The sequence below is a fragment of the Phyllostomus discolor genome, chromosome 8, assembly GCF_004126475.2.
Source record: "Phyllostomus discolor isolate MPI-MPIP mPhyDis1 chromosome 8, mPhyDis1.pri.v3, whole genome shotgun sequence".
In the NCBI taxonomy this organism is placed as follows: Eukaryota; Metazoa; Chordata; class Mammalia; order Chiroptera; family Phyllostomidae; genus Phyllostomus; species Phyllostomus discolor.
Window position 1 is genome coordinate 67,471,288 of NC_040910.2, and position 13,100 is coordinate 67,484,387.

Consider the following 13,100-nt stretch of genomic DNA (forward strand, 5'->3'; position numbering starts at 1 on the left):
CACTCCACACCTGCCTTCAGGCTCTTGGTCTAGCTGCCGCCTTGGCCCTGACTGCCCTCCCCAGGCACATGCCTGATGAATTCGCTGTTCTCCAGGTTTTTACTCAGACTCCTTCTTCTCCAGGAGGCCCACACTGATCACCTTCTTTAGTACTGCAGTTAGCTACCACCCTGCTCCCCAGCTGTCCCAGCTCTCTTCCTTCCTCTGATCCACGTGGTTCTTTTCCCCACAGCATTTGTCATGTTCTCATGCACTGAATAAATTACCTTCTCAATATGCTTGTCTCTCACCCCTTATCTGTGTTAAAATTGAAGGTTTGTAGAAGCAGAGATGTACCACATACACCCAGAACAGTGCATGGCACAGAGAGGGCAGTCAATAAGCCTTTGCTGAGTGAATAAATGTGCATGCAGTCATTCATTATCAAGTGGGGATACAATGGTACACAGAACAGCAAAGTCCTTTTGCTTATTCAGGTGGGGTGATAGGCAACAAAGAGGTCAACCTTTGATATTTTGGATGCTAACAAGTGATTTGGAAAAAAAATGGTTAACAGCCTAGACCATTCTTGAGGAGTGATGAAGGCACTTTAGCTAGGAAGGGAGGTCTGGGAAGGTCACTTTAAGAACCTGACATTTCAGTTGGGATGTAAATAATGGGAAAGTGGCAGCTGTAGAGGTCAGCAAGGGGCTGCTCCAAGCGCAAGCTTGGAGGTCAGCAGGTTCTTGGAGATGAGAGAGGAGAGACAGTCAGGCCAGACTGTGAGTGGACCTAGAGCAGTGGGAGGAGTTTGATTTCGTTCTAATTTCCATGGGAAGCCATTGGAGGGTTTTAGGCAGGGAGTGAAATGGTCCATGTTTGCTTTGAGGGGCTGTGGCAGTGCAGGCTCTCTGTGGAGGGCTTTCTGTGGAGGGGGTGAGGGGGACGAGTCACAGAGGCTGTGTAGTCAGCCGTCCAGGCTAGAGACTTAGGCTGCTTGGGCCAGTTTTTGAAGTGGACATTGTAAGAAGTGGCTGGATTTGGGATATGTTTTGGAGATAGTACAGGCAAAACCTATTGCTCATTTAAAAAAGAGGTATAAGAGAAAGTCATTAGTTATTCTTGTCCAACAGAATTTTTAAAGTTGGTATCCCATCAGATGGATGGACCACAATGTCTATTTTGCCAAGTATAATGCACACCCACGCTTTAGTGCTGATTCCCATGTATGATGTACAACCTTATTTTTCCCTAAAAAATTTGGGCAAAAAGTGCATATTATACAAGGCAAAATATGATATATAGAACATACTCAATTACTGGAAACCTAGGTTATTTCCATAAATTTACCACATGGATAATGCTTCACTGGGCATTCTTCTATATAAATCTTTGTGAAAATCTTAGGTTAGTTCTTTAGGATACTATTCCTAGAAGTGGATTTTCTGGGTTCAAGGGTGGGAACATATTTAGTGTTCTTTGTATATATTATTAGACTATTTCCCAGATATTCCAACTTCATTCATCAGTGTTTGAGGAAATCTGTATACCCTCCCATCCTCTTCAACCTCTTGTAACATTATTTAACTTTTAAATCAATTTGATAAGTTGAAAATAGTATCATAATATTGGTTTAATTCATATATGTGCATATATATACATTTACTAGTAATGCTAAACTTCTTTTCATGTTTTTAAACTTTGAATTTCCTGTTTTGTGAATTATTTGGTATTGTACCTTTGCATTTCTACTGGGCTGTTTTTTCCTTTTTGACTACTGTTTTAATCAAGGTGACTGCAGGCAAAAAATGATCCAACACATTGGCTAATTTGAGGAGAGCTAACTAAAGGGACTGTTTATAAAAGTGTAGACTGAAGAAACCTAAGAGATAGTGGTTACCCTGGGCTAGTAATTAGGTTTGGGCTGGGTGGAGCTGGAGTGGCTCCATTTCCATCCCTGGACCTGAAGGGCACAGGGGAGGTCATGGCTAGCAGAACCTGGGGTAGGGGGGCATGGACAGAGAGAGTAAGAGCAAGCCCTTTGGAGAAGCAAGCTGACAGGAGCTGCAGTCTTCGGTGGAGGACTGACTGGGGCCAAAGGAACGAGTACAGAAGTCGCCCCTTATCTGTGGTTTTGCTTTCAGTTACACAAAGTCAACAGCCGTCTGAAATATTAGTGAAAAATCCCCAAAGTAAACAATTCATAGCTTGTAAGTTGTACATGGTTCTGAGTAGCATGACGAAAGCTGGTGCCACCCACCCCATCCTCCAGGAACAAGAATCATCCTCTGTCTAGTGTCTCCGTGTTGTAGAAACTAACAACCAGTAGTTCCTTAGCCCTCTGTTATCAAATTGGCTGTTGTGGTGTCACACACACAAGTGCAGTGTGCTTGTGTTCCAGCCACCCTCATTTTACTTATGAAGGCTCTGAACTGCAAGACCAGTGATGCTGGCCATTCGGATGTGCCAGAGAAAAGCCACGAAGTGCTTGTTTTAAGTGCAAAGATGAGTCTCAACCTAAGGCATTTAATCATCTCACGTTATCATAAGAAGAGAGGTGAGTACTATAAGATATTTTGAGAAAGCCTACATTCACATAAATTTTATTACAGTGTATTGTTGTAACTGTTCTAGTTTCTTATTAGTTATTGTTATAAATCTCTTACTGTGCCTAAATTACAAAGTGAACTGTTTCATAAGTATGTATGTGTAGGAAAAAACAGTATGTGTGTCAAACAAAGTAATGAATGAATATATACAAATATTAATATATATGATCAAACATGTATTTGGCTTATTCTATATACATATATACATATATATATATATATATACATACATATCAATCTCTGTAATATTTTTGGACCTGATTTTCATTGAAAATTATATCTTAGACCTTTTAATATTATTTTTGTAAAACAAGATTTTAAATGTTTTCTCTCATTTAGATCAGCCATACTTTATTTAGCCAATTCTATATTTTGGGGCATTTTCTAAAATATATTTTATTGATTATGCTATTACAATTGTCCCATTTCCCCCCCTTCACTCCCCTCCACCCTGCACACCTCCTCCCACCTACATTTCTGCCCTTTAGTTCATGTCCCTGTGTCATAAGTTCTTTAGCTTCTACATTTCCCATACTATTCTTGCCCTCTGCCTGTCTATTTTCTACCTACCATCTATGCTACTTATTCTCTGTAGCTTTTCCCCCTCTCTCCTCCTCCCACTCCCCTGTTGCTAACCCTCCATGTGATCTCCATTTCTGTGGTTCTGTTTCTATTCTAGTTGTTTGTTTAGTTTGTTTTTGTTTTAGGTGTGGTTGTTAATAGTTGTGAGTTTGCTGTCATTTTACTGTACATGTTTTTTATCTTCTTTTTTGTAGATAAGTCCCCTTAACATTTCATATAATAAGGGCTTGGTGATGATGAACTCCCTTAACTTGACCTTATCTGAGAAGTACTTTATCTGCCCTTCCATTCTAAATGAAAGCTTTGCTGGATGGAGCAATCTTGGATGTAGGTCCTTGCCTTTCATGACTTGGAATACTTCTTTCCAGCCCCTTCTTGCCTGCAAGGTCTCTTTTGAGAAATCAGTTGACAGTCTGATGGGAACTCCTTTACAGGGAACTGCCTCCTTATCTCTTGCTGCTTCTAGGATTCTCTTCTTCATTTTAATCTTGGCTAATGTAATTATGATGTGCTTTGGTGTGTTCCTCCTTGGGTCCAACTCCTTTGGGACTGTCTGAGCTTCTTGGACTTCCTGGAAGTCTATTTCCTTTGCCAGGTTGGGGAAGTTCTCCTTTATTATTTGTCCATATAAGTTTTGTACTTGTTGCTCTTCCTCTTCCCCTTCTGGTACCCCTATAATTCAGATGTTGGAATGTTTAAAGATGTCCTGGAGGTTCCTAAGCCTCTCATTTTTTTTGAATTTTTGTGTCTTTATTCTTTTCTGATTGGTTGTTTCTTTCTTCCTCTGGTCTACTCCATTGATTTGAGTCCCAGTTTCCTTCCCATCACTATTGGTTCCCTGTGCATTTTTCTTCATTTCATTTAGCATAGCCTTCATTTTTTCATAAAATTTGTGACCAAATTCAATCAATTCTGTGAGCGTCCTGATCACCAGTGTTTTGAACTGTGCATCTGATAAGTTGCCTATCTTATTGTCACTTAGTTGTATTTTTTCTGGAGCTTTGATCTGTTCTTTCACTTGGGCCATTTTTTTTTTGTCTTGATGCACCTGTTACATAGCGATGGGCAGAGCCTTAGGTGTTTGCCAGGATGGGACAACCCAGTTTCTGGGTTGTGACGCTGTATGTGGGGCAGGGGTCTGAGAGGGGATAATGACATGTGCTCCACTCTCTGCCAGATTTTAGTCACTTCCCCCACATCCCCCAAGCAAATTGGGCCTTTCTAGTGCTGAATCCCATGTGGCTGTGTTTGTGTAGGTTCTAGGACTCTGTGGGTCTCTCCAATGAACTCTCCTGCGAGGCTGGGAGTTTCTCTTGGCTCCTCAATCCCACAGGTGTTTTCTTTTTTTTTTTTTTTTTAAAGATTTTATTTATTAATTTTTAGAGAGGGGAGGGAGAGAGAGAGAGAGAGAGAGAGATATCAATGTGCAGTTGCTGGGGGCCATGGCCTGCAACCTAGGCATGTGCCCTGACTGGGAATCGAACCTGCGATGCCTGTTCCGCAGCCCGTGCTCAATCCACTGAGCTACGCCAGCCAGGGCCCCACAGGTGTTTTCAATCGGTGTTTTGAGGCCTTATTTCCTGGCACTGGGACCCTGGGTTGTGCAGTCTGTCTCACTCCCCAGTTTTGCCTGGTTTATCTGCATAAATGTGGGCCTGCCTGGTCTGCCAGCTGCCTTGTGTGCCATGCCCTGCCACAATCCACCACCTCGCTGGGTCCGCCCACTGTTGCTTAGGGCTCCTGGGTCCATCAGCTGCCACCTTTTGTGCCCAGAGTCTGCCAGCCACCTCTTTGTTATGACCCCTCTCCTCCCAGCTGCCCGACTCTACCCCTCCTACTGGTCTGGGTGAATGTGTCTACTTTAACTCCTTGTTTGTTGGACTTCCATACAGTTCAATTTTTCTATCAGTACTAGTTGTTTTTTTGTTTCTAAATTTTTGTTGTCCTAATTTTGGTTGTGCAAGGAGGCACAGTGTGTCTACCTACACCTCCATCTTGGCTGGAAGTCTATTTTTGGATATTTATGTTAAATCTTTAATAGCTGGCTAAGTGACATGAATTTTTAATGACATTAGAAACAATAAATAAAATCAAGTTGGAGTTAAATTAGATTTATAATTAACTTTTAAATTATTTGAGGAATAGTGACATCCTCATAATATTGAATATTCTCATATACAAACTTGGTACATATAGGGTCCAGCAGAAGTAAGGCCTGCTTGAGTGTGGTTGGTGGGGTAAAAATATGGGAGTAATAATTTATAGTTTTAATTTGAACATTTCACCTAAAATGTCATATGGTATGCTTGAGTGTGATACTGTTATGTTACAGAATTACATGTTTATGATTTTGTAATTAAAAAGAGGCATTATTTGTGTCAGACCCTATATATATAATTTTCTATTCCTCTTCCATTTTATATCTTTCAACAAAGATATAAACTTTGCTTCATATAGTTTCAACAAATTTATCCATGCTTATTTGTACCTTGTGTTTTGGTTGCTATTTTGCAAATATATTTCTAACTGGGTACTGCTGATATTGAGAAAGCTATTCAGTTTTGTAAATTACTTTCTGACAGGCATTTAGCACTTCCCTTTTAGTTGTCTTATTGTATTTTTATATTTTTATAGCATCTATGAATAATAATATATTTGTCTGGTGTTTTGTAACATGGAGAGAGAGCTGCTTTTCATTGATCATTGCGTAGGCAGGAAACCCCAGGATGCTCTTTTAGGGCAGCAGCAATCATGCCTGTGCTGTTGTTAGGGGGAGTGCCTCCCCATTGGATGGGATGCTACGCTCTAGTGTCAGGATTGGTTGCCATCTTGAGCGAAAGACCCAAATACCCATTTAATCCTACTTTCCTAAGAGTTTAATAAAGAATGGATGTTAATTTGTCTTAGGTATCATTTTGACATCTCTCAAAATGGAGGTCAAGATTTTTTCTTTGGTCCATGCTTGTGTATGGTTATATGACTATTCTCAAATATAGAAAACTTAGTAGTTGGTGGCATATTGTTCCTATAGGAAACATCTTATATGCAGGAAACTTATCAGTTGGTAGCATGGTAATTTGATTTACTGGTATTTTATATAGATGTCTTACATCACTATTCATAAATAGATTAACTTGAGGTTTTATTTTCTGTATAACTTTTAGTACCAAGCTTATCACATAAGAACAGCCTTAAGAAGTCCTACAGGAAAGAAATCTGTTCAATTCTGTAATCCTAGAATTTTCAGAATTATTTGATTATAAAATCTGCTTTTTATATGACTTGTAGATATTAAGTAAAAAGTCAAATGATAGGAGAATATATTTATAACATATACACCAGGGGATTAACAGTAAGAATTTGTAATTAAAAAAAGGTAAATCAATAAGAAAAAGTAAACTATCTTATAAGAAAATGGACAAAGAACAAATCCAAATATGGACAAAAGAAGAAATCCAAATATTTGAAAGGATGCTCAATCTTATTAAAATGAAACAATTTATAATTTTTCAATAAAAATCCTTTTGCTCTTATTGAGAACAAAGTGGCTGTAAATACATAAGATCAGCAGGATAAGCTCCCCCCTCCGCCAGCCCCTCTGCTTCGGTCTATAGTGAGTTACCTTCTTCCTCTGACACTGTCTTCCTCTTCCAAGGCCCCTCCTGATGCAGTGGGGTCCACCTGGATTATCCAGGACAATCTCCTCATCTCAAGATCCTTAATGTCATCACACCTACAGAGTCACTTTTGCCATATGAGTTAAAGTTCTCAGTTTCCAGAGGTCAGGGTGTGAATATATTCAAGGGAGGAGGAAGCTTTATTCAGCCTGCCATGTTGTTTTGTCAAACAAGTGAACTTCTTTTTGGCCTAGAGAAGTATTTGTATGTATGCAGTGAAGATGTACGCACCAGGATATTTGTACTGCAGAGATAAAGAAACTAATTAAACACTCAACAATAGCTAAATAACAGAGTACAATTACAGCACAGAGCACTGTGAAGCATTAAATAATGTTCCAATGTATGTACTGGCATGAAGTAGTCTTGTTTCATGGGGAAAAGTCAGGTGGCATTATGCAGGGTGGGGAAGAGTAGGTTTACAGCTGTGAATATGTGAAACGGAGTTTATTCTTATATTATTATTGATTAATTATTGTATTTTTCCATAAAAACAACTGTAAACTTACTTTTGTCTTACCCTGTACATTTATACTTAAAATATGATACACTATATAGAGATGTGCATTTGTACAGGTATAAGTACACAGAGCAGGAGTCCTCTCTTTGGAGAGAACTGGAACTGGAGAGAGAAGGAGGGTAACTTTATATTTTACCCTAATATTTTATATTATTTGAATTATTTTTTAATAATGTAAATGTCATTATATGTTATTTATATAATAAAAAATAAGTTCACTGTAAAAAGTACAAAGGAAATAAGTAGAAAATTCCTCCTAACTTTGTAGGGAAAAAAAGGGGCCATGAAATTGCAGGCAAAACCATTCCTCAACAAGGCAGGAAAAGTTTTATTGGTTTTATTTCAGTTTAGCTGTAAAAGTGAAATGAAACTGCCAGAGCCAGAAACTTAAAATGTGCAGGACTTACTTCCAAGCTCTGATTTACAGATTTTTTTGGTATAAACTAAAGATTCATTGTTAACTTTGAAAATGAAGAGAAAACAGGGAAGTGGTTCTTTTTTTAAAAAAATTATTTATTTATTTTTAGAGAGGGGGAAGGGAGGGAGAAAAAGAGAGAGAGAAACAATGTGTGGTTGCCTCTCACACACCCCCTACTGGGGGACTGGCCCTCAACCCAGGCATGTGCCCTGACAGGGAATTGAGCCTGTGATCCTTTGGTTCACAGAATGGCACTGAATCCACTGAGCCACACCAGCCAGGGCAGGGAAGTGGTTCTTAACTACCAGAGTCCTGTGAATGCAGAGGGTTTGAGGGCACCCAGGGGTCCTTGGGTTCATGAAGTAACACTCCCCTTATTACTTGTGGTACCATAGGTCCAGTCTGCTTCATTGGGAGGGGGTGGGGTATGGGCAAAATGGGCCAAGGGGTCAGAAGGTACAAACTTGCAGTTATAATATAAGTCCTGGGGATGTAATTTGTAGCATGATGACTACAGTTAACAATACTATGTTGTATTTTGAAAGTGGCTAAGAAAGCAGATCTTAAAACTTCTTATTGCAAGAAAAAAAACTGTAACTGTGTGGTGGATGGGTTAGCTAGCCTTACCACAGTGATTATTATGTAATTTATACAAATATTGAATTATTATGTTGTACAGCTGAAACTAATATTGTATGTCAATTATATCTCAATTTAAAACATGGGCTGCAACCTGTGGATGTAAACTCTGGCCCACAGTTGAGCTTCTCAGTGATACGTGGGGCAGTTAGTGATCTTTCCCAACCCACCTGTGGAGACTCATCTCCACATCAGCTTCTGAGGTGCCCATTGCATTTCCCTGGCTCAGACACACCACACCCTTTCATGTGCCCATGTCTTTGCAACATGACTCCTCTCTGTGTGGTCTTTTCTACTTCCTTCTCTTACTTCTTGTCAAGTAAAATGATCACCCTGTAGTCCAGGAAGGGCTTTCTTTTCCCTAGTTCTACCTGCCTAGGTAGGTAGCTGTGCTCTCCTCTGGCTTTCTAGCCATTGACTATTAAACAGTTTTATTATTGTTAATGTAATACATACACTGGGTTTACAAACTCTAATGCAGCTACAGGTTTCAAGCAGGACACATGCCCACTGTACTTCAGCTCTAGCTCTCCCAAAGTCACTACTTAGAACTCCCTTTCATCATTACTTCCACATTTCACCCCTTGTCCACAAAGGACATGCTTATATTGTATGGTTTTTCTATTTTAGATGGTTCAAGTGAGTTCTTATGGTGGAGGGTGAATATTTAGCTATTTTTACTGCATTTCTTTCCCTGCTGATGGTCCTCTCCCCCTTATGTTTACATACATTTTTTTAGTTAAAGTAACATTCAGTATGTACATGATTATGATGATTAATATTGTCTACCTAGGGTTATATTTTCTTCTTGTATGTCTTAAATTTTTTCTGAAATTAATAAATACCTTTATTACTTGTTTCAGACAAGGTAACTCTTAGGCAAATACCAGAAAGAAGAAGAGGAGGGACCCAAGGGGATACTTAGGAGAAGAGTATTCCATAGAGTCAGTTTCTCATACAAAGGCCCTGAGGTGCAGGTGTGCTGGGAGTGTTTGAGACCCAGCCCAAGGCCAGTGTGGGTCGAGTCCAGTGATAAGAGGAAGCATAGGAACTGATGAAGTCAAAGTGGTGGACCAGGCAAAACCACATAGGGCCCTAGAAGGCCATGGTGATGACCTTGGACTTTATTCTGAATATAATGGAAAGCCAGCGGAACATAGGGATGACATGGTCAAACTGTTGTCTTTTTTTTTTTTTAAGATTTTATTTATTTATTTTTATTTTTATTTTATTTTATTTTATTTTTTTAAGATTCTATTTACTTATTTTTAGAGAGGGAAGGGAGTGAGATAGAGAGAGAGAGAGAGAGAGAGAGAGAAACTTCAATGTGCGGTTGCTGGGGGTTAAGGCCTGCAACCCAGGTATGTACCCTGGCTGGGAATCGAACCTGGGACACTTTGGTTCCCAGCCCGCGCTCAATCCACTGAGCTAGGCCAGCCAGGGCTCAAACTGTTGTCTTTTAAAGATCACGCAGACTGCTGCGGTGGGCAAAGCCATCACTGTAGTAGAGGTGTATCAGGGAGGCCAACTGAGAGGCCACTGCCCCAGTCCAGGGGAGAGGCGATGGTGGCATGGCGCAGACTGGTAGCAGTAGGATAGATCATTTGAATTCTGGGTATATTTTGGAGGTAGAATTGGTAGAATTTGCTAATAGATTGGATGGGAATGTGTGATAAGAGCCCATTAATTCCTATTTTCCCCTTTCTATGTGGTAAAGAGAAGAAACTGAGGGATGAACAACTTCAGTGACTTGTGCCAGGTTACGCAGCTGATTAGAAGACAGTACCCATCACGTGGCCTGGCACATAGTAGACTCTCATGTTTAATTCTACCAATAATCAGTCAACTAACTAACCAGCCAAAAAATTAACCAAAAGTGTTTATGGGCATTCCTTTTGTTTCCAGTTTTGTGGAAACAGCAAAGTTAATGCTAGTTATGACATCATCCACAACAAATATTTACTGAGTGGCTGCTGTCTCTCAGCTACTCTTCACATGTTATCTCAGTTAATCCTCATAACACCCATTGGGAACTATATTACTATCACCTCTGCTTTACAGAAGAGGAAATGAAGGCTCAGAGAAGATGGAGTCATTCCCAGGGCCATACAGAGCAAATAGTTCAGCCACTATTTATACTCAGTTTATGTTAGAACATATAACCCCAGTGTCAAAAGGGCTTATGCTCTGACTGGCGGACACTACACGAGGGTGCATCAATGAAGTGGTCCATCTTTTGTGCTCTAAATCCAGAATGTGTTTGATTTTGAACTGTGAGTCAGATTCAGAATGAGATGAAACAAGAGGGAATCCTAAGTGCCAGGGATAGGAAGGGTGCTAGAGCCTCCTCAAACACCTAGAGCCTAATATGAGTGCCACAGTTGGGGGTCAAGGAGAAGCCTGGCCTGGCTGTATTGAAAGTTTCCAGCTGAGAAGTGGTAGCATAACTGGCCTACTACTCCATTTCCTGGTCTACCCAATGATACCCAGAAGTTCCTGGTGGAGAAATCCTGCGTTTTCTTTTAAAGTAGGGTAGAGGCCAACTTAAGGCCTTTATGGGCCCCTACATACCCTTACTTTTAGAGAGCCCCACCCCACATAAAAATACTAAAATGCACTCATATCTCCAATTAAGTACAGTTTATATATTAACTATACTCAACAGGATTTTATAATGTACCATGTTTAGTCTCAGATTTGCTGAGACCCCTATTTGCTGAGACCCCTATTTGCTGAGGCAATAGAAACTACCTTCCAAAGTGAGGGCAGGCTGTGCAGAGCTAATCAAAGAAGGTTTCAGGGAACTAGTATTTTGACTCTTTAACCCTTCACTCACACTGAGGGTACAACAGAGTCAGGAATTTTAAGAATAAGGGACATTTTTAGTGAGAATTGTTGGTGAGTCTCACCCAATCTGCCTTTAAGGGAAGATGTGGGGCATCTGCCCCTTCCTTTCACCTCAAGGATAGAGGGGGGTGCTTTCAGAAGACCACTTGGAAAGCTTAAGTGTTTCCCCCATAGTCTGAGCAACACAGTGGCCTGGAATCTAATGGACTCCCCAGAAATCTAGGGTGTGCGAATAGTTGGCTTGACTCTGGACAGTGGAATAGAGATAGTAAGCTGCATGGGGGGCCAGTGCCCTTAGAGTGTGGTTAGAGGAGGAAGGCACAGCTGTCTCCCATGGACCAAGGCAAGGTGTGTGCATGTCACACCTGGCAGAGCCGTCAGACTTCGAGCTTGCAGTCATGTGAAGGGTCAAGTGAAGTGCTAGACTCTCAGGAGAAGGGGGAGGAAGCAACCTGCAGGAGAAAGATATCCCAATCGAGAATGTCCCTCTCTGATGCCAACTCGTGATGACATGAGCCTGTCTGCCCTTTTTTCCTTGGCTCCCTTTGCCCCTCTGCCATGGTTATCCAAGGGGGAAAGAAGCTTAATTGTGAAAAATGATAAAAGGAAGTAGCTAACCACATGTTCCCCCAACACATGCAACACATTTCAAGGGATCCAAAATAAAACTGCCTTATGACTACATCTCAAGAGTCATGAGTGTTCTACCAAATGGCTATGCATGTGAGTTAAAGTTAGTTGACACCTAGTTATATGTTGTTGACAAGGGAATACTTGCTAATTTTGATTTTGTAGACTTTCTTGAATATCGTGGAGAAGGCACCTTATTTTACTCTCATGCCTTAAACATTTTCATAAGGCCTTGGAAGTCTTGTGTATCCTATAGCACATATTGGGTAAAATGGCTGGGAGACCTCTGGGCTTGGATTCAAAGGTCTGGATCTAATATTGACGTTTGTGACTCCAGGCAAATCAGTTCTTGTCTCTGGGCCCTGGACCAGTTGGTTCCTCCTGTCCTGACTGGTTCTAAGACTCATGTCTCTGGGATTTCATTGGTAGCTTGTGGAGCCTAACATATAGTCCATTTAAATAAATGTTTGCTTAATGAATAAGCTAGTGACAGATGGATTCTCCTCAAAGACCTCCCAACTTTTCCCTTGTCTATTTGAAACACCAGGATATGAAGCCATCTGTGGGTTAGAGGAGGACTCTGCCCCTGCCCCTTGAGGGTGAGCAGGCCCATAGACCTCCTACCTTATTGAGGGTGTTGAGAGCAGCCTGGGCTGCTATGAGTGCTGGCTCTGCTTTGGCCAGGTCTTCTTCACAGTCCTTCTGCTTCTGCTCCACCTCCAGCATGATGAGAGCCACCTTCTGTTCCTCCTTGTCTGCCAGGGCCTTCTCTCTGCTCACCTTGTCAGTCTCTATGCCCACCTCCTGAATCAGCTTGTCCGCATCTTCATTCTTCTGCTTCAGCTCCACCTCCTGGGTGGCCAGCTTGGCTTTCAGGTCATCTACCTGCAGCAGAGACACACTGGGCTTATTGGAAGTAGAGGGACTTCAGACATGGCCCTGGGGATCTGATCCTGCAGAACAGAGCTCTTAGTTAGGATCGAGCTTTCTGGCCTGGGAAAGGAGAGGAACTATGGACCCCTTCTCCTTTCCTGCTATAGTCTGCCAGGTGAAAGATTCTAAGCAACACATTCTCTCACCTGACTTTCTCCTTGATGCCCAAATGACTCCAGCTGCTTCTCACTGACCTTGGTGCCTGTGTCTTATAAAAATTCATGTGCCAAACATAATACTTTGCAAATAGTAAGCCCTTAATAAAG

General features: G+C 41.1%; 1 protein-coding gene across 5 annotated transcripts in view; it reads right to left on the bottom strand.

Moving 5' to 3' along the window:
• The window catches only part of DNAH9 (dynein axonemal heavy chain 9), a 335,540-nt gene that overhangs the window by 87,709 nt on the left and 234,731 nt on the right, over window positions 1–13,100 (bottom strand). For all 5 annotated transcript variants that reach the window (XM_028534618.2, XM_036032967.1, XM_036032969.1 and 2 more), the window contains one exon: window positions 12,526–12,786. In XM_028534618.2, coding sequence (XP_028390419.1) covers window positions 12,526–12,786 — 261 coding nt within the window. The remainder of the gene's footprint in view (window positions 1–12,525; window positions 12,787–13,100) is intronic.